Here is a 20,511-nt window from a genome sequence, read left to right on the forward strand (position 1 = left end):
CCTATGAGGAACAGTTAAAGGATCTGGGAATGTTTAACTTGCAGAAGCAAAGGCTGAGAGAAGACTTAATAGCGGTCTACAAATATCTGAAGGGCCGTCACAGTGCAGAGGGGTCAGCCTTATTCTCATTTGTACAAGGAAAGACTAGAAGCAATGGGATGAAACTGAAAGGGAGAAGACACAAATTAGATATTAGAAAAAAACTTTCTGACAGTGAGGGTGATGAATGAGTGGAACAGGTTACCACGGGAGGTGGTGAGTTCTCCTTCAATGGAAGTGTTCAAACAAAGGCTGGACAAATATCTGTCTGGGATGATTTAGTAAATCCTGCACTAAGCAGGGGGTTGGACCCGATGACCCTGGAGGTCCCTTCCAACTCTACCATTCTAGAATTCTATGATAATACAGCCTATGGCAGTACAATAGAATTAGTGCAAGGTAACAATGTTTTTATTGAACGGTGACCCTATATGTTGAGGTGTTGTAGGTCAGCATAGATTACCATAAAAGGTTGATCTCACCAAAATAAGTAGGCAAACCGATCAGCTAATCATTGGCGCTCAGGCGTCACCCAGTTTTAGTTTATTCATAAGCGAGGGACCCAATTTTCCCACGATGCTTCATACCCTATAAGAGTGCAGTTTAAAAGTGCTTTGCTCCTCTGGCAAGACATCTAAAGCATTAAGCTGCGTAATGATTTAACAAATACCACCTCTACCTCGAGAGGTTTCTGGGACGACTGCCATTTTTTCACACCTGGCTGCTGTCAAAATATACAAATTAAAAATAAAAATGTGTTGATCCGATCGGCGGTAATTTGTAGCTGATATTTGTTCTATTTATATATTGCTTCTCAGAGGAGAAAAGCTAAAACCATTCCCGAAGAAGAAAAAGAAAAACCTCCATCTCCCTCGTTATCCAGGGCCTGCGAGTGGGGACCAGTTTCCAGCCAGATTATAAATCTATGCAGGAGCGCTCTTTGATCGTAATTACCACTTCCCCCCGACACATTGGATTGTCAACATAGGTTACACCATGCTGCGTTCATGCCAAATAAATTGCAGCGCCATAACATACTGTACCTCTTTGGTTTCACTGGCGCAATAGGTATATTAATAGCATACAAAAAGCAGTATATACCATAATAAAATATTATACTACAAGACGCAGAGATGTTTTTTCCCTTTCTGGATCACTATCTTAGTGGGTATGACCTCGGGATACAGACGGATCTGGAGGAGCACCATTTATTATTGGGGCGAACCGGGACTTCAAGGTGCCGGTGAGGAACTATCCACAGAACCCCACTGGGCATCGGGTAAGTATGTCTTTCAGAATACTTTTGGCATTTTTTTCTGAACATCGAGGCACTGTCCAAAATATTTGTTCTATATAGGCTTTGGAAGGCATCCCAAGGACTTTTGCAGAGCAAGGGTTTTCCGAGGCGCAGCCTATTTTTCCGCTAAAAACATACTCACGGTCGTGTGAATGGGCGAGAAAACTCTGGCCAGGATTGCAGAAAAAAATCCATTCTTGCGGTTTTACAGTGTCGGCAGGCAAACATAAAAACGCCTACGCTCATGTGAATGAACCCTAAGGCAGTAACAAACAAGTTTCCATTTCAACTATTAAGAGAAGACTTCTATCTGCAGGTTTGACCAGTAGAGTATCGGTAAGAAAGCCACTAACACTCCACCAAAAAAAAAAAAGACTTGCGCCTGGGCCAAGCAGCACCTCCAGTGCACTACTGGAGAGTGGAAGGAGATCTTATGTACTTATGGATCAAAATTTGACATCTTTAGTACATCACGCAAGGTTTTTGTATGCCGTCAAGTAGGCAAAATGATGGATCTAGAGTGTGTGACACCAAGTGTCACACATGGAGGAAGAAGTGTGATGGTCTGGAGCTCTTTTACTGGACCCAGAGTTGAAAACTTGCAGTACATTTTTTTATCCTGTCTGACTGGCAAACCGGACAAAAAGTGCTACCAAATCATTTTAATATGCCACACAATACCCTATGGTGTCCACCTAGTTGGTCAGGGGTTCAAATTACAGCAAGACAGTGATCCAAAATATACTTCTAGATTATGTCAAAACTGCTTAACAAGACAAGAAAAAGTTGGTATGCTTTAAGGGATGGAATGGCCTGCAGTGTCTCCAGACCTCATACCAAACAAGCTCAAACTGGACAGAAGTGTGAAAGCAAAGCAACCTACAAGTGCAGGACATTTGTGGGAACTTCAGAAATGCTTCCTAATATTGTTGCAGATCATCATCTAAAAAAGTAATTGTAGAAAGAATACCCTGATTGTGTAAAGCTGTTTTATCAGCTAGAGGGGGGTAGTTTGTTTCACCAAATTACATCTAGATTTTTGGCTCTTCAGAGTTAATCCATTATTTTTATTCATCTTCACTTTAAATTTATTCTACGCTTATATTTGACACATTAAACTATTTAAATATCAAAAAATGGAAAAAAATTAAGGCGTTCTAAGACTTTTGACTGATAGCATTTGTGTTCATCTATTTATCTGTATGTGCAGTAAATCTCCTGGGTGAATGGGGGGGGGGGGGGGGGGGGATGTGCTGCCAACAAGGATGAAGCTCTATGGAAAATGATCATATAAATGGACCATTTGTCCCCCATAAAGTCATTCTGTGTAAAGGCTTGGTAAGTGAGCGCCAATCGGCATTCATCATCTGTGGCCAACTACTTGGTGTGAGGCCACTCTCACACAGCCCACTTTTTACTGCAATCAGCATGGCATTTCAAACATCGTGCTAATTACAGTATGTTGTCTCCATTGATTTCAATGGGGCTTTGCAGACTAGCACTCGAACATAGAGTTAGATTTTCGAGCACTGTTTGCTCAATTGGCTGGCGTTTTAGTGCTTTTTAAATGGGCCTGATCACCCATTGATGATAGGGTGCATTAAAAAACCCCCAAAAAAACAGAGTTCGGAACTCTATGCAAGCTAGGAACATCACTCCTATTGAGCTGACCCGTTTTGTCCCCAGTTTTTGACACAATACTGTTGGGCGTTGGGGAATAGGATTTTCTTATCTGATACTGTTTTATGAACCTTGTCTCAGGACTGGTCCCTATTCAGCTCTACATTCCCCGATTTACGACTGGGGATCTGTTCTAAATAGTTTGTTTGTTCGTCTGTGTCTCCTTAGGATTTGTTCTAAAAAATCCTTTTTAGTTTTTTCTTTGAATAAAAGTTATGTTTTAGAGGCAAAAGCTGAACCCTCTCTGTGATAATGTGTTGGATAATGCAGTGCAAAATCACGGTAAAACGACGCGGTTTCAAACGCGACATTTTGGCAACGTAAGTGAGAGCGTGGCCTAAAAAGGTTCCTTACTTTCTTATCTGCATTTAGAAGACATACACACTCACCCGAGTGTGCATATGTATGCAGTTGCATCTGGGCCCAGAAGCCTTATGGGATTTAGAAGGCCACTCTTCTCCATATAGGGAGCCCAGTACTATGAATAAGGCATTATAGTTGGGGGCCCTGTTACAAGTTTTGCATTGGGGCCCGGGAGCTTCAAGTTACGCTTCTGTCTATGTGGGTTCCGGGAGAGAGAGAGAGAGCCATTGGCCGCCAACTATAATGTGTATGACTGGCCTTCACTTTATAACCAGTATCTCAAATACCACATGTACAGAATGGTCTGCAAATCTAGAAATCAATTTCTTAGAGTGGATTCACACGAGTGTGTTTATGTGTACAGTTGTGCGCACAACACCGCACTCATATTAGAAACATTAATTCCCTATGGTGTGTTCACATGTCCGTGTTTTACAGGCGTGCAAAACGCACATACCTGAAAAACATAGGACATGCGTGCACCATAGGTCCGTGGTGCCCATCATTATTCCCCAGTGGGGAGACCCCTTGTCACTGAACACTGTGACAACACTGTCACAGTGATCAGTGCCAAGAAGACTCACTGCGGGAAGTAAAGAATCCCCTACCACAGCTGTCCCAGTTGTGATAGCTGTGGCAAGGGTTTTTTTCATCTCTGCGGGGAGTAAGGAAGCCCCCGCCACAGCTGTCACAGCTGTGGCAGAGTATTTCTTCATCCCTGCGGGGAGTGAGGAATCCCCTTCCACAGCTGTGGCAGAGGATCGCAACGTTCTCCCATTGCTTTCAATGGGACCGGCACTTCTGCAGTCCCATTGAAAGCAATGGGCTGCTGGCAAGCCCTGCAGGGATTTTCGGGGAAGGGCTTTAAATATAAGCTCTTCCCTGAAAAATCATCCCTAAAAGGTGTTAAAAATTAAAAAAAATTATACTCTCCTCAGCTGCCGGAACTCAGGCGCGTCTAGCCTGTCTTCTCCCTGCACTGCTTTTAAGCTCTTTCAGCAGGTAGGGGATTTAAAATCCCTGCCTGCTGAAAGGGCTGTATCTGATTGGCTGAGCTCTCAGCCAATCACAGGCAGCTCTCAGCCAATCACAGGCAGCTCTCAGCCATTCATTGAATGACAGCTGAGTGCTGCTTGTAATTGGTCACAGCAATCAGCCAATCACAGGCAGCACCTGGCCATTTATAGAATTCAAAGAATAGAATAATCGTGACGGATTGCACGACTGCTCGGTCTCTGAATAAGAAGATCAAGCCGGCTACTGAAGCATGGTTGGATGGAACGAGGTGGTGAGCGCTTATATTTTTTCTTAAAGTCTATAATTTTATTAGTTTGTCAAAAATATTAAATTTACAACCTTTCAGAGCACAGAGGCCCTTCATCAGGAACGTATGGCTTTAGAAGGGGCTGTTGAAGATATGTAATATATTTTTGGCAGCCCACCTATTATGAATAGGAGATCTTTGATATTTAAGGTCAGAAAAAAAGTTAAAAAAGGAGCGTTAAACGAAAAAACTTGATTTGTACAATGGGACATTTTCTTACCAAAGATATTTTTGTGTTTTCTCTTTTAATTTACAAGGTCAGGATCTATAGTTAAAAAAATTAATCCTGCATTCCTCACACTGACAACTAAGCTTAACAGTCTGACATTTCTTGTTCTGGGGAAAAAACTTTTCAGCAGTTATCTCATTACTATCATAGTCAGGATTACAATGAAAGGCGAATACTTACAGATAGAGAACACAGGATCCACCATTCATAATCTGTAATAGGTTAAGGTCAACGTTTATCTAGTCCCCTTCCGGGACAATGACCCACAGGTCAGACTACGGGAGACTGTTCTACGAGTCCTCTCCTTTCAATTACATGAATGACCCGTTATTTCTGCAGTAAAGCGTCTATAAATGCTGTTAAAAGCACCTTAGACAATAGAATAAAAAAATGTATAACCAGAAAATAAAAACAGATAAGATAAGTGGAAAAGGGTTCACTGACTTTAATTAGCAAGAGGAAAAAAAAAAAATATATACATATCCCTTTAACACAAGTTATAACCGTGCAGCCCGAAAAACTCAAATCCATTGATGCTGCGTGTACACACTGCTAACATGTATTATGAAACCAAATATGGAAGACATAGTTTTGACTACAACTAAGACTATTGGAAATATGATAAGGGGAAACAAATTGGCAAAGCCATACATGTTGTCCTGCAGGACCGTGTAAATTTCCTTGTCTCTATAATCTTTCATGTGGTCAATGCGGAAAACATTGACGGGAAATAATGATCATGCTGGAAGGCAAAGAGTTCAAGCAGGATAATATTTATGAGCCAATAAGCTGGAAAATAAATGTATCATTAGATCCAGATGAAGAATACCGTAACGAGAACTGAAAAAAAAAAATTATTATATACTAAGGAATGGGATTGCATGCATGATAAATATCAGGACAGGGTACCATTATAGCAACCAGTACAGCTCCCGTTCAGGATATGATCCACCTTTTACGTACTGTTGAATAGCAAATCTGCTCTAGATCGTTTCACCAGCAGGAAGGTGGCCATACTACGTGTTACAGTTTTACCGTAAAGGGCAGAATAACCTATGCATGCATGTTGCCGGTAATGTCATCGCTGGATTATTATCCAAGTATTTCTGTATGTCTGACATAGCCCTAAGATAATAGAGAGTCTGGTTTTTCAGCAGTATTGAATTCATTACTCTTGTGGCCCAGAAACAACACAAATAGTAGATATTGGCCAGCTTGAAAGGGACTAGAGCATTTCCACAAGTCTCAAAATACAGTTGACAGATGGACAATATTGGCCAGTGTACGCAAAAATATTCCATCCAAATGAACAAATCTAGAAGGCAGCCAGAGGGATCGACTTCTCCAAAATATCAGAAGTCAACTAGAAACTAAAAACCTTCTGTACAGGACATATGGGGTCAATACATTGCTGTTTGAATTATTAGATCTTTTTCTAGCACTCGTCATCAAGTTTCAAAAACAAATGCATAGTCGAGGTGGCTATCAATCTATTGACTAGATATTTTTGGAGCTACAATCAATCTCCCTAGGGAATTGAAAAATATCCAAAAAGAAAAGTGCGGGTCACTCCAAACAATTGACTTTCAAATAGCAGTGTTCCATCATATTTACCAAAACAAGAACCCTGTCAAGTCACAATCTATTCGAGTTCTTAACCTCTGTTGAATAAAGGTAAATTTTAAATGGGCCAATTGTCGGGCACAAACGTTTCTCTGAAGATTCGTTCATTCAACAATTTCCACTTAAGACGACCAACAATCAGCCAATGAATGAACATGTATTTAAAGGCTGATCATAAATTTTCAGTGAGCATAAAAAATGCTCGCTGTTTGAATGTATATTTCCCCATGTGAACAGAGAGATGTACAGCCAGCTCGTGGGGATGAAATGTCATACTAGTGATCATTCATTCCCAAAAGCAGATTCTCGGTTCATGTAAAATATGAATACTGTAAAGGGACCCTTAAAGTGGATTTGTCCCCCCCCCCCCCCCCAAAAAAAGAAAGAGAAAAGAAATCTATACTTAGCTATTCCTCCCCGGGCAGTCTACTCACCGCTCTTCCCCTGGCTCCTGCAGTTCCCCGGGTCACCTTACTGGAAGCCGGACGAATACTCCTCTTCCCGTTATGTAGCGGTTTTTGCTTCTTCCTGCAGGTCAGTGTAGGCTGCGTCACTAGTGAACGCCAATTGGTTTGCCGGGCTAATGCTGTGACTGCGCATGCGCGCTGTCCTGCAGTGTTCGTATAGGAACACTCGCAGTAAGACCACATGCATACACAGTTTTGGCATTAGCCCGGCATAGCATTTGGTGCTCCCTGCTAGGCAGTGAACGTTCTGTCACTAGTGACATAGTGTACATTGCCCTGCAGGAAGGAGAATGCCAGCAATGTATGCAACGTCACCGGAAAAAAAAAAGAATCCGGACGGCTAGAGGTGATGTGACTCAGGGACTGCAGGAGCCAGGAGAAGATCAGTGGGGAGAAGATGCAATAAGTAGACTGCCTGCGGAGGAATAGGCAAGTTTTTTTTCTCTTAATCTGTACAGATAAGTAGGTAGGCGATTGTTCAATGGACCATTGTTGGCCTCTATCTGCTCCCATTCCCTAAATCTACAGGTTTATGGAATGAAAAGCTGGAAAACTTGAGTTTATAGATGCTTGAAGTGATTTGGTACAGGTCCTATTACACAGTCCAAATTAGACACAAATGTTCCCCTCCACATAGCCCAATTGTCCAATGAATAAATTGAAGATGTACAACATCTTCAGGAAGATGTCCAGCAAGCCTATGGGAATGAATGTTTGAACAAATGATTGTTTGTCCTTATAGTTACAATTCTTAGCTTGTAAAAATAAAAGCAAAAAAAAAAAGCCCCATCAGTGTTCATTTACATCGGGCCGAGAATTGTCCTTGTAAAAAGAACTGGGTAGAAGATCATGTCCACCAAAACTAATGTGACCTACCAACCTAAAAAATGGCCATCTTTTTTGAAGAACTTGAAAGGAGAGAAATTAAATCTCATCCTAAATAGCTTTAACCATTTTGGAAAGGGCCCCAATTGGGCATTCGTCTTCTACTGAAGGTTTATAACAAAGCCATTCCCTTTACATAGAACACAGTCAGGAATAACAATTATGGACAGGAAACAATGCGGGCAGAGAACAATTTTGCCAAGGGTAGAATTTCTAGGACTAGAAAGACAGACATACAAGGCGGCTTCATCTAAGACTTAATGTATGTTTGTGGTTATGGAATGAGAACACTGAGGTTTCCGAGGTTGTCGACTATGTGAAAAACAGGAAACAGATATAAATTGAGCAACTACATTGTTGAGGGTCAGAAAACTGAGCTTCTAGCAGCATCTCATTCTTTCTACTTCATTAGAATGTATCACATGACCAGCAAATTTGCCGGAATTGAGTTTCACAATTGGCCACCAGTCCCACTTTTGTAACTATAGCAATTATTCAACCATTACTGCAATCCATAGACACGCAAGTCATCAGCTCAGACTAAATCGGAAATTAGGCAGATCTCTAATGACCACAAAAGGAGAACTGGCATCACATACTATGTTGATGACCTGGATCACAGCCTTGACGGTGCTAGGAACAATTAACAATTGTAACAAAGCTAGAATGATTTAGGTTTACCCAACTTTAACATTAATCACCTCTCTGTATTAGATTGGTGTTTGGTTAGGCACAGAAAATACCACTAATCATATTAATGAGGGTGCAATGTGCCCAGTTTGCTAGAAACATCCTGGATCAAATGGAGTAAGATGCATGTAACAAAGGCAGCACTCATATGCTATGAATGTTCTGTTTATGGGGGGACCTGAAAAGGGTGAGCATAATTAGATGTGGGACAAACCTATGTAAAGTATGTCATAAGTGTGCATGCCCCCCCCCCCCATCTCCACCTCCTTCTGCCCAAATAAAGAAGAGGCGGTAGGGAAAACAGGACCTATCCATGATCAGTGGAGGTTCCAATGCTTGTACCTGAACAAATTTAAAAAGACTGACCCAGGACTTATATATTGATGATCTATCCAAAATAAGTGTTGAGGGTGCCAGGGCTTGGACGTCCAATCATTTGTAAAGAGCCATCGAACATGGGTGAGTGCTGTGGCCTCTTTACCGTGTACCAGGCACAGCACTGTACATTGCATAGACACAGTGCCTGGTATTGCACTTCAATACTGTTCACTTAAATAGGATGGTGCTACAAAAAGTCCACATGACCAAACAGCTGATTGGTGGTGATGTCTGGAGTCAGACCCCACTGATTTGAAATTGATGATCTGACGTTAAGGATAAGTCATCAATATTTAAGTCCCAGTTAACATCTTTAAATTGCATACTACATTTATGTACCTGCTATGTGTTTATGTGAGAGCCATTAAAGTGCACTGGCCCAACTTAAAGTCTACTGACTCAAACTCAGACCATTTTCACAGGAGACTGGACTATGATGCTCGAAGTATGAAGTGAACGTCCCCACGAGACTGTGCCTACCCAAATAAGTTGGAATCCTAGAGTCATCCTTTCCATGGCTTTGCCCAATTAGAAATCTAAGGCTAATGTTCACATCGGAATTTGGGAATTCAATTTTCCTGCTTAGTCGTGGAAGCAGGAAAAGGGAATCCGCTGGGGAACGGACTCGAATTGTGACAGAGTCGAACGTCTCCAAACAGACCCCATTGAATATTACAAAGTTCTTCAAACAGACCCTGTCCAACATTTCATGCCGTATCTGCAACGGAACCTCCAAAACGGAGTCTCCGAAAACAGATGTTAACATAAAACATATGCCCAACATGACTTTCTGCTATACAAAGTACCATCTACAGTACTTAACTGTGAAAGCATAAAAGCATAAGTAAAATTGCGGGATGAAAAGCAAATTGGCAGTGGTTGAACAGATGCTAGCACAGTATGTATAGCGTAAATAGCATACACAATATTTGTATTGCTCTATAAACTTATCAGAACACCCCTACTTATAAAGTGTAGTTCCTACAATGAGTACATAGGGAATTCCATAAACCGCAAATTCTAAAAACACATCCAGTATGTGAACCCACATTATAAAACCGCTTATTTAATTGGTGGGACATCCTAAACAGGCTTGTACTTAAAATGTTATATTTTCTGCATAACCTTAGTTTGACTTTCTGAACTAGATATTCAGTTTGGGGCAGAGAATCATTTCCAATTTTCCACATTTTCTACTTAATATATGGATATAAATTGTGTATTCCTTCCACCATCCGCAGCTTCAATCCAAGAACATGGGCCGCGGAAAATTATTCAAGTCCCCAGCTCATTGTTGAACACCAAAGTCCATTTAATTACAGTTTCATTTTCACTGTAGTTTTTAATTAAGAGAACATTTTTCCAATAGAAGCAGAGTAATATCTTTACAAAGAGCTATCACACAAGTTGCAATCAGAAAACCAATGAACATTTTAATTGAGCTGACTTTTTTCCCGAAAACATTAAACGACTTAAATTAAACATGCCCCTCGCTTTAATTATACTGAAATATAATTATGCCCTAACAGAAAATGTATACATTATTTTAACTATCCCTTACCAAGGAACTTCTCTACTGTGTAACTTCTAGGGTATTATTTCCTCTAACATTACAGCTGAACCCTATACAGTAGCCATTGTCCATCTCTATTTTAAGAAAATGTACTTAAAGGGGCTGTCCAAGAAGGGGAAATACCTCCACTTCTGGCCTAGTTTAGACTAAAAAAAAAAAAAAAAAAAAAAGTGGTATAGAACCTACTGTTTCCAATCATGACAACTAAGACAGCCATTCTGTGTCACAGCCAATGGAGACAGAAGGGGCTTAGAACTGGCTGACTCGCGCATTTCAATAACTAACAATATGATAGGCAACAGAACGTGCCATACCATGGGACCCAGTATCAAAACCGGGAAAGAAATGGAGGTTTCAACGTATTTGGCTTAAGCTCAAGCTGAATTGACTTATTGCACCTCCCAGGACCGCACCTTTAAAATGTTTTGGTAATTGCATGGCACCAGGCCATATGATGATAAGGTGTTCATCAACTGTGCTAAGGTTTTGGTGTAATGTGATCATTCTGCTAGTGGGCCAACACATTCTTTTTAATATAGGCGTAAATGACAAATGCCACCTGCACATGATGTAGGCACAGATAGTACTGGTTTCCCATCTCTCCCCCATAAATAGATTGATAGATGTATTGTTTTTTTCATCCTTTCCAGTATTTTTGAGGGTATCTGGTAGCACTGTTCTTCTCAACAAAAACAACTAGTGCCATGGTGGACTCTATTATAGAGAATGGGGTCCATCTAGGATTAGCGGTTATCAATTTAAAAATGGTTTCTGCGTACTTGTGAGTAGAGGCTATATAAAGTTGAGTTAATTAACTAAGTTTTCCAAAATTGGCCATAAGCTAGGGATACCACAAGATACTCACTAGTCAAATGTCCCGCGATTCCAGTGCAGCCACTCTGGTCCCTACAGCTCCAGTCCAGAAGCAGTGGTTATGTGTCTTCATTGTATAGATGACTGCTCAGACAGTCACTGCCTTAGTGATCGCATACCATTAATGCAAACATGACAGCTAAGGCTAATGATTGCACAAGTGACTGCTCTTCCAATCTCTTGCGTCAACAGCCATTGCTACATGAATGTCAGGTGACCGATCAGGCCAGTGATTGGCTGAGCAGTTAAATGTACAGTGCATTGCACAAGAGTGCTGCATCAGTTTGCTTGATCAGAGTGGCAGGAACAGGAGATGCTGTGCTGTACCCAAGGAAGCTCCAACTGGTGATTATGGCTTAGTTTTGTCTTTTTTTTGACAACATAGCACTTGGCCAATTTTTTCCAATTCCTAAGTCACAGGCACTGGTTGCCGGAGCCCCTTTTATCAATATTTAAAATGGAGAAATTTAAAAACAAACTTTAATATTGGTTTGCCCAAGATTAGAAAAAAAGGGTTTCCCCTTTTTTTCTAGAAACTGAACTACATTTGTTTGTGGACCGTATCTGGTATTGCAACTCATCCATATTGCTGTTAATGAAGCTGAGCTGCAATACAAGAAACATCTCAGAGAAGTGTGACACTATTTCTAGAAAGCAAAAAGGCTGTCTCCCCCCCCCCCCATTTAAAAAAACTCTTTAACGTCATTTTTTTAGGTGTAAACCCTTAAAGAACTGAAGTAGCGCCACATGATAATGTGAGAACCTCTTTGGTGTACTTGAATACCTGTGTCATGCACTGCCTCCTTAGCACTTGCACTGGAAACACCACATTGTATATATTTTACCTGAAGTGTTCCTTAAAACTGGTTGCCCAGGGAGACAAAATCCTTACCCGGACCTGCAGTCTCGGAATCAGCCTAGAAGGTGGAGATTCCTTCACCGGGTCATGTTGTATTGACCCTCTTGGTGCATATTTCATCATCACAGGCAGCTGACTGTTTGGCTCACCTAAATAACTAAGCCAGCACCCTTGTTTGTCACAGCCAATCCAAAGAGAAGGGGACTGGCTTAGTTATTAGGAGAAACAGAAAAGACAGCACCCTGCAATGGCATGAAACAACGAGGGTGTCCGACCTGTTTGAACCGGCTTAACGTAGAGGTTCTGATATCGCAAGCCTGAGTATGGATTTTTGCCTTCCTGGACAAACCGCTTTAATTATGGATAAAAATATCAACATTGGATGATTGGAATAAGCTATTAAAGGGAGTACCATTCTGATAAAACAGCAGTAAAAAGGGAGGTTCTTACCTGACCCCGAATGATCAAAAGCACTTCTGTCCTTCTTGTTCATTCGAAATGACTGAATGTCTTTCTCTCTATAGGACCCAAAACCTTCAAATGTCCTCCTTTTATTGCCACTTGAGTCCCCATCTCTCTTGTCATTGGATGAGCTCATCTCCACAAACAGATCCGAAGAGTCTGATCTGCCATTGCAGTCATTTCCAGAATATCGTTTTAAACAGCTATCAGACTCATTGGTTAAGTCACTTTTGTCTTTAGACTGAGTCAAGTGCTGACCATCTGAAAGTGACAAAGAAGAAAGTGTGTCCACCTCGAAAGAACTCTTTGGACCTCTTTGTCCAGTTTCACAATGCTGGTGCTTCGGCCTCTCTTTATGTTTGCTTTTTTCACTCACTGTGAAAAGGTCCTTGTTAGAGGAGCTGAGCTTCTCATTTACCACATGGCTTGAAAAGCTTGTGGACTTGCCTGAAAAGAGACCACTGAAATCACTGTGTCCTCCTAGGATACGATCATCCTTATGCTTGTGCTTATGCTTGTGTTTCCTTTTGTGAAGTCGGCTGTTTGAAAGTCCAACGGCTCCAGTTTTGGAAGTAGCCATGTCACTCAAGCCCATACCTACTGGTGTTGGCAGGTGAACGCCATGTTTTGTTTTATGCTTGGCAACAGTAGACATCTTCATATGAGAGGATGTATGAAACTGTGGTGGTGGAACAGAGGGCCTCATAAATGGAGAAGTTGCTCCAAGTGTGTGCGACAGATACAAAGGAGCTGGATACTGACCATAATAACCAAGGTTCATCATAGGCATTGATGTGTAAGGCATTCCATATGGTGCATAGTAACTTCCACTGGGAATAGGGTATCCAAACCCTTGCAAAAAAGGCACCTTTGTCATGGTGTCATTGGTTTTGGCAGGTCTACCACGCTTTTTCTTTGATTTCAAGTCAGAGGTCCGGCGAAGGTAGAGCAATGGGTCATACTGGATATATGGCACTGGGTAATAGTGATCAAAATTAATCCTGAAGATACTGGGATAAGGGTTTTCATGGTAAAATGTATAACTTCTGTGGGAAATTCTAAAGACTTGAAACTTGTTTATAAGTTCTTCAAGATCTGCAAGAAATTGAAGATTGTCCCTGTTCGGTAACCCTTTTCTCTTTCTCTTGTGCTTTGGCTTTTTAACACTTTCATGGGTGAGGAAGTTATCGACAATGAGATGTTTCTGCCGGTGACCATGCTTGCTCTTTGTGCTGGTTTCAGATGGAGTAACCTCTGGATTATCCAGAGTACAGAAATCAAAGGAGTACCTTCTACGAGACTCTGAGCTCTTCTCAGCTTGGTCAGAAGTGCTGTTGTTGTCTGTACCAATTCCACTGTCGCTAGGAATGGTTTCTTCACTGTGAGACTCACTTACCGGCGACAGTGTGACTTCTTTTAGGGAACTAATCTCACACAGATGGGAAGGCGAGTGAGCCATTAATCTTGGTGGAGACAACTTCCAGGAACTTCCATGTATTCCTTTCAGTGTTTTTGTTGGAAGAGCACTGATTGGCTGAAGATTTGGCATAGTTTTTAGATCTGAAAATATTGTATCAGTGCTGGCAGGACTAAGGTTTCCATTAGAACCTATAAGCTGAGTTGTAAAACTGTGTATAGCTGCTGGTGAAGATGCCACAAATGACTGCAAATTGGAAGGCACTGCTGGGTTTTCGGGCTGGCTAGAAACAGGCCTGGTCTGTTTAATGGCTGTTCTACGTTCAATTTGTTGGGGAACTTGCTCTGCTCTTGGCTTTCTTCCCCTTTTCTTGCCTATATAAATGGTTCCTCTCTTGCTGACATTAATCTGCTTGCCTAATCTAGCATCAAGAGTTGTGGTTACAGTTGCTATTGCATTTGTCTGTGGCTGAGATTTAGACTTCAATGCCATGCTGCTTGAACAAGACAAAATTTGGTTTAAGATATTCTTTCTTTTTAGGGTTTTCATTTTATTGATGGTTCTTATTGTCTTCTTATCCAACATTCCAAGCTTTCCAACTTTTTTGTGAAATTCTAATTCACTAATAGATTTCTCCATAGATGGTGTCATCTGGACCAGTTCAGCAAGACTGTGTCTCCCTTTTCTCTTCTTCATACCAGGGAATTCTCGGTTAATGGGACTTACTGGACTAGTCGATGTTCCTTCATGGATTGTCTCCACAGTAAGCAACGGTTGTTTCTTTGGTCTACCCCTTTTCTTCTTCACCGGTGTAATCACTGTAAGGCTATCTGTATTTGTGTAAAGAGGGCTCGAGGGGGTTATTGGGTAAGCAGAAGGAGGATCTACTACAATTTTTTCAGAGAGGGAAGCAGAACTTTCATGAGGAGTGTTCACCTTAGGTTTACCACATGCCCATCGTTTCTTGGCTGCAAATTTAGGATGTTGTAAATCTGACACTTTAGATCGAGCGCTATCAGAAATGGCTTTTGATACAGGTGGAGTTGTAGATTTTTGAAGACGGGTCAAGCTATTTACAAATGTTTTTCCTATACTTGCATTAGCCTCTAGTAACTTTGATGGCAGTTCGTGAGCAGTAACTCTACTTTGCTTGATTACTTTGTTGTCCTTTTTATTAGGTTGAGTTTGTGACGTGCTCAGATTGCTGATTTCATTAACTAACATCCGTCCTGAAGGCTGGTCCGAGTCAGGTGCCTTTTTGTCCACAGCTGGTTTCAAAGAGGTTTTCTTCTTATGTTTATTAACTGGTGTATCCACTGGTGTAGATTTCAGTGGAAGCATCATGCGCATGTGGCTCGAATCACTCTCAGTATTGGTTTCAGAAGCCATTTCTTGTGGTTGTTGGATAGCTGACAAATTCTCATCCTTCTTATTTTCTACAGTATCGTGACTTTTGGGTTCAATCACTTTTGGACTACTTTTTGCTCGCTCTGTCTCCTGCATGGTTTGACTTGACTCTTTTTTGCCAGATTTCTTTTTTGCATTACTAAATGGTTGTTCTGGTGGCTCAGATGAGCCACATTTTTGGTCCTCTAACTTTGAAAGTTCAGTACTTTCATTATTGTTAGAAGCTGATAGAACATTGCTGCAGCTGCTGCCACCACGGTTTGGTGATGAAGCTGAACTGCTAGAAATGCTTTCCTTGGAAGCGGAGTTTTGACTCCAAGCACTCCCAATGCTGGATTTCTTGGATTGAGATTTGAGAAATGGAGAACCCATTTCTGGTTTTGGACTCTTGGGGACATTAGAGGAGTCTTTTTTGCTAGTTTCTGCATTCAGAAATCCACTCTGTGCTGAAGGGCCAGAGTCCGATTTTGGTGACCAGTCAAGATGATTCTGGTTGCTTTTCTGCTGGTGCTTTGGTTTTAAGGTGTTAGTGGTGATGTCTGGAGGAACGCTGGAGTTGTAATGAAGGCCCGAATGTTTCTGAAACCTCTCATGCACCTAAAAAATAAAAAATAAAATACACTTTTTAGTCATGCTGTACAACAGAAATAAATTGACATTTACATTCATTAGCGACAGTAGTACATTATTGATTACTATTTGAATGGTGTCCTTTGCTAAAAAGTATCAGTCCTCTTACTTTAAATTATTAAAAGATTCTATTCAGCCAAAACTGGGTGAAAACTAATATGTCTGCCGTTACAGTTATCAACTTTCAGGTCTGGGAAACAACCTTGTAGGTGATGTAAAGGCGGCCATATTGGTTGTCATGTCAGACTTCTTTCCCAGAAACAGATGTTCAAGAAAATCCTAAGATTTCAAGACCTTAAAATAAGTCCCCTATATATGAGAGAAGGTTTCATAGAAAATATGAACAGAAGAAAACATTATAGAAGAAACAGTTAAAGATGTTCCAAAGACTCCGATGTCTACTTGAAGCTTTGCCTCCAAGCCTGTGATTTCTTAAGGCTAAGACTTTAATTTCAGAATCAACTTCCATTTTCCGGAGGAAACACTGTCATATTTAGCACTTGGTAACAGATTACGACAGATAAAAATCCCAGAAGGTCGCAGGCTGCTTGCTCATATTACATGCCACCCGAGACACGACCAAGTTCTTTGCGCTTCTAAGTCTACTTACAGATTTATAGGCACCGTTGAAAAGTAATTATTGCTGTCTAATTAAGGAAGAGGAGTATTAATCACACAGATTTAACCTATTCTATACTGCAGCAATTAATCTCTAGAACGCTTCTAACACAGATTTTAATACGTTCTTATATTTTGCACTCATAAAATGTAAAAGTCATTTGGCAGATAAGTTAATTTACTCAAGTTATGGAGCCGGGGAGGGCAAAGCAGCTACAGATTTATAATCTTGCTAGAAAATCATCCTCAATCCAGACTTGGGTGCAGTGCGTCCCGTAACTATATGACCTCGTAAAAGTTTTAACGCTCTTCTCTAATCATATATGGTAAAACTGAACCTAATTAAGGTTAAACCAGAAACCAGAGTTTAATTCTGAGAATCCCAGAGACAACAGCTTCCAATAAACTAAAGTATGCATAGAAAACAATTGCCATGATGAAATACTACTTTGAAGCACATTTTTACACTCCGGCAAAGAAAAAAAAAAAAGCAAAACTCATGCATGTTCAAGAACTTCCTAACAAGTGGTAGTCTGAGCGAAAATGCAAACGGTATGGACAGTGTTAAACTGACCCTAGTGGAAGACTTGCAATTTATACCTTGCCTATTTGGCAACATAGTAACTTTGGTCAACCAACATGAAGTTCACAATGTCCGCATTGCACTGAATAATTTCCAGTGGCACAACAGTCTCAAAGAAACCAAGCCCGTCAGATTTTTGGTTGCCAATTACATGCAACTTTACAATTAAAGACCACAATGCAAGTCATGTTTGGCTTGCCTGCGACCCATCTGGTTCTCTACAGCCAAACTGTAGCTTTTTAGTATTTGCCAAGTTGCACAAATTTTGGGGGGTTCTGAGACTAAGCTGCACAATTAATATCTTCATTTAGCCATAGCCTAGAGCTTGATGAAAAAAAAAATACTTAAAGTAGCAGTTCTTTCCTTCCACCTTCCAAATGGCTTTGCCCCAAGTACCCGTTGGGCAAGCCAATGTCAATAGATGGACCCTTAGTTACACTATAAAGAACAAAAAAAAAAGCTTAGAAAAACCTGGGCAGTTTCAATACAGTAATTGTGTTGAGTAAGAAAAAAAAAAAAAAATACAGTTTTCCCTATAACCATGTATGGATGTGAATGCTGGATTGCGAAAAAAGCAGATATAAGGAGGATCTTTGTGTTTAAGCTGTGGTGCTGGTGAAAGTGGCTGCGTATGCCCTGGACGGCAAGAGTAACAAACAGAGAATCGTATAAGACCCGATATATCATTGGATGGGAAGATGGCCAGACGCAGGCTCACGTATTTTGGCCATGTAATGCGAGCAGTCGCTAGAAAAATCTACAATGCTTGGCCTGATCAGTGGCAAAAGAAAACCCAGCCGCCAAAGGACACGATGCCTGATACTGGTATGGATATCACACAACTGAAAGAAGCAGTGCAAAACCGAAAAACATGGAGGGAGGGAGCCTTTAGGGTCACTGAGGGTCGTTAACGACTAAACGGCTAAGAAAAAACAACAAAACACAACACTATACACCATTAGAAAATTTCTTATCTAAATATATTTCATTACTATGTCATATACACACACATTTTATAGAATCTCCTGTGTTTCTTGACGAATCAAAGCTAATTCTGCGACACCCCCTCTTTAAATCATTTGCAGATCCATCTGTGTTAATGGCTCCGCCAGTGTAATTCCCTATTAAGAGGCTTTATCTGGAGAGATAAGCAGCTGGCTCTCATGTCACTAATTGCTGTCTGCTGTGATTTTAAAACATCTGCACCATTGTGCCCTTCATTTTCATATTCTAATCATCCTAAAAGTTGAAAAATGGTGCATCATTGATGGCTTCTGTGGGTTAATTACAGCGCACTATTCGAGTAGAGATAATTTAAAAAGGCAAGCAGAAACTCAATCAGCAAAGTTTGTTTTACTATAGAAAAAAAAAAAATTAATAACACCGATACAAAACGAAGAAAAGATATAAAAGAAGAAAAACATTCAATGGAGGCCAAAAAGTGTTTTTTCAAAAATGCAGATCCACCTCAGTAGATGGGAATTTTGGAATCTGCAATGAAGAACGTAAATGGAGTTGTGCATAGAATTACTACAATAATAATAAACACCTATAAGATGTGCCGGCCATTTTGAAACCTTGCAAGGAACATTTTATACTCAAAAGAAAAAAACAAAAAAAAACCCCAAAACATTTCCATATTTCATTTCTGGAACCAGTGAAGCTCAAAAACAAATGGGTGAATGGAAAGAAAGAGATAACTGCAAGTGAATGAGGATTTCATCACACGGGGTGAGGAGGATCCTTCACTCTACGTAAACCTTTATCTTGGCCAAGCACATGGCTAAAAGGCCGCACGGATTCACAGCTGAAATGTCTGTTTTGTAGTTTGTAAGGGTTGATATCACATCAAAGCATTAGGTCATTATCTGCACAGCTCACAGTTCCTAACAGTCGATAGGAGATAAAGCAATATAGCCTATAGTCGCACTTATCTACATCCTGACGACAGGCTTCAAGGTGAAATCAATGTGACAACATCCAGTATTCAGCAACCAAAAACAAAAAAAAAAAAGAGAAAGAACCAACGCAGAAGAGTCCTCAGGAAAACTAGACGGCTGTAGAAAATCTGACGACCTAGAAGAGATGATACTTGTAATGATAGACTATGGGAGGAATTGAAAAAAAAAAACAGAATGTGATGCCATACAATATGGGATTGGCCCATATAACCAGACTAGGAATGGCCATTTTAAAGATTACATACTCAGGGGTGGATGTAGTGCATCTCATAGAAGCCTACTGTTCATCACAGGCGTCACGAGCCAAAACTCTTCCTGTCCCAATTGGTTGGATACCATGGCACCGGAGGGAGTATAGTTTTGGGCAGGGAGCCTACAACTATATAAAAAAATTAAGTCGGACAACTTCTTAATACTGTAGTTTATAGCAGAAGAATTCTTTGTAAAGCATCTCAAAGACTCTGCTACCTGAGCCACCAAATAAGCTGAAATCTGTGGAGTTTCTGCCATTTCTATTTCAGTACAAGTTCCCGTTCATCCAAGGCTCTCATTTCCTGTTTTCTAGCAGTCACCTCGCTGAGAGATAACCGAGCACAATATGAATATTGTTTCCTAATAAACTCGAGTGCTCAGCTATGTTTAGCCCATGTGCCCTTTACAAGTGTGGTTTTGGAAAATCCCCTCTTACACAAGTCCTTTGAATGCACCTTTGTTAGGGCGACTTTGCCAGAACATGTTTATGCTATTTATCTGCCTTTGAGAACATTACGACTTTGTTTTGACAACTGAATGAAACTATCAATTATAGACTATGCGAGCTTTGACAATATCAAAGTCTAATAAAGTAGAACCTTCTCAGAACTCCATGCTACACCTATATTTCACAAAAAGTTTCTTAAAGCCGAAATGTAGTACAACATGATTCACTTCATCAAAATTGTCTTTTATGGTATTGTGTAAAAAAACAAAAAAAAAACAAACAAACCAAGCACCTGCAAAACTCAGCATGCTGTTGCATCTCAGGCAGATGTGCAAATGAGTTGTGGTGTGATTAGATGAACAGTCTTGTCACCTGAGGCTCTAAAAGTGGTTCCACTGTTGGCCTGTGAAAAGGCCATCACAGACTACTTTGTGCCTAGTGGATCTTTTTTTC

At 40.6% G+C, this 20,511-nt stretch overlaps 1 protein-coding gene across 3 annotated transcripts in view; it reads right to left on the minus strand.

Annotated features, from left to right (window-relative positions):
• The window catches only part of SETBP1 (SET binding protein 1), a 174,370-nt gene that overhangs the window by 33,477 nt on the left and 120,382 nt on the right, over positions 1-20,511 (minus strand). For 2 of the 3 annotated variants that reach the window (XM_066602619.1, XM_066602620.1), the window contains one exon: positions 12,731-16,163. In XM_066602619.1, the coding sequence (XP_066458716.1) occupies positions 12,731-16,163 (3,433 nt within the window). The remainder of the gene's footprint in view (positions 1-12,730; positions 16,164-20,511) is intronic. The other variant, XM_066602621.1, reaches the window with a different exon arrangement.

The sequence above is a fragment of the Eleutherodactylus coqui genome, chromosome 5, assembly GCF_035609145.1.
Source record: "Eleutherodactylus coqui strain aEleCoq1 chromosome 5, aEleCoq1.hap1, whole genome shotgun sequence".
NCBI lineage: Eukaryota > Metazoa > Chordata > Amphibia > Anura > Eleutherodactylidae > Eleutherodactylus > Eleutherodactylus coqui.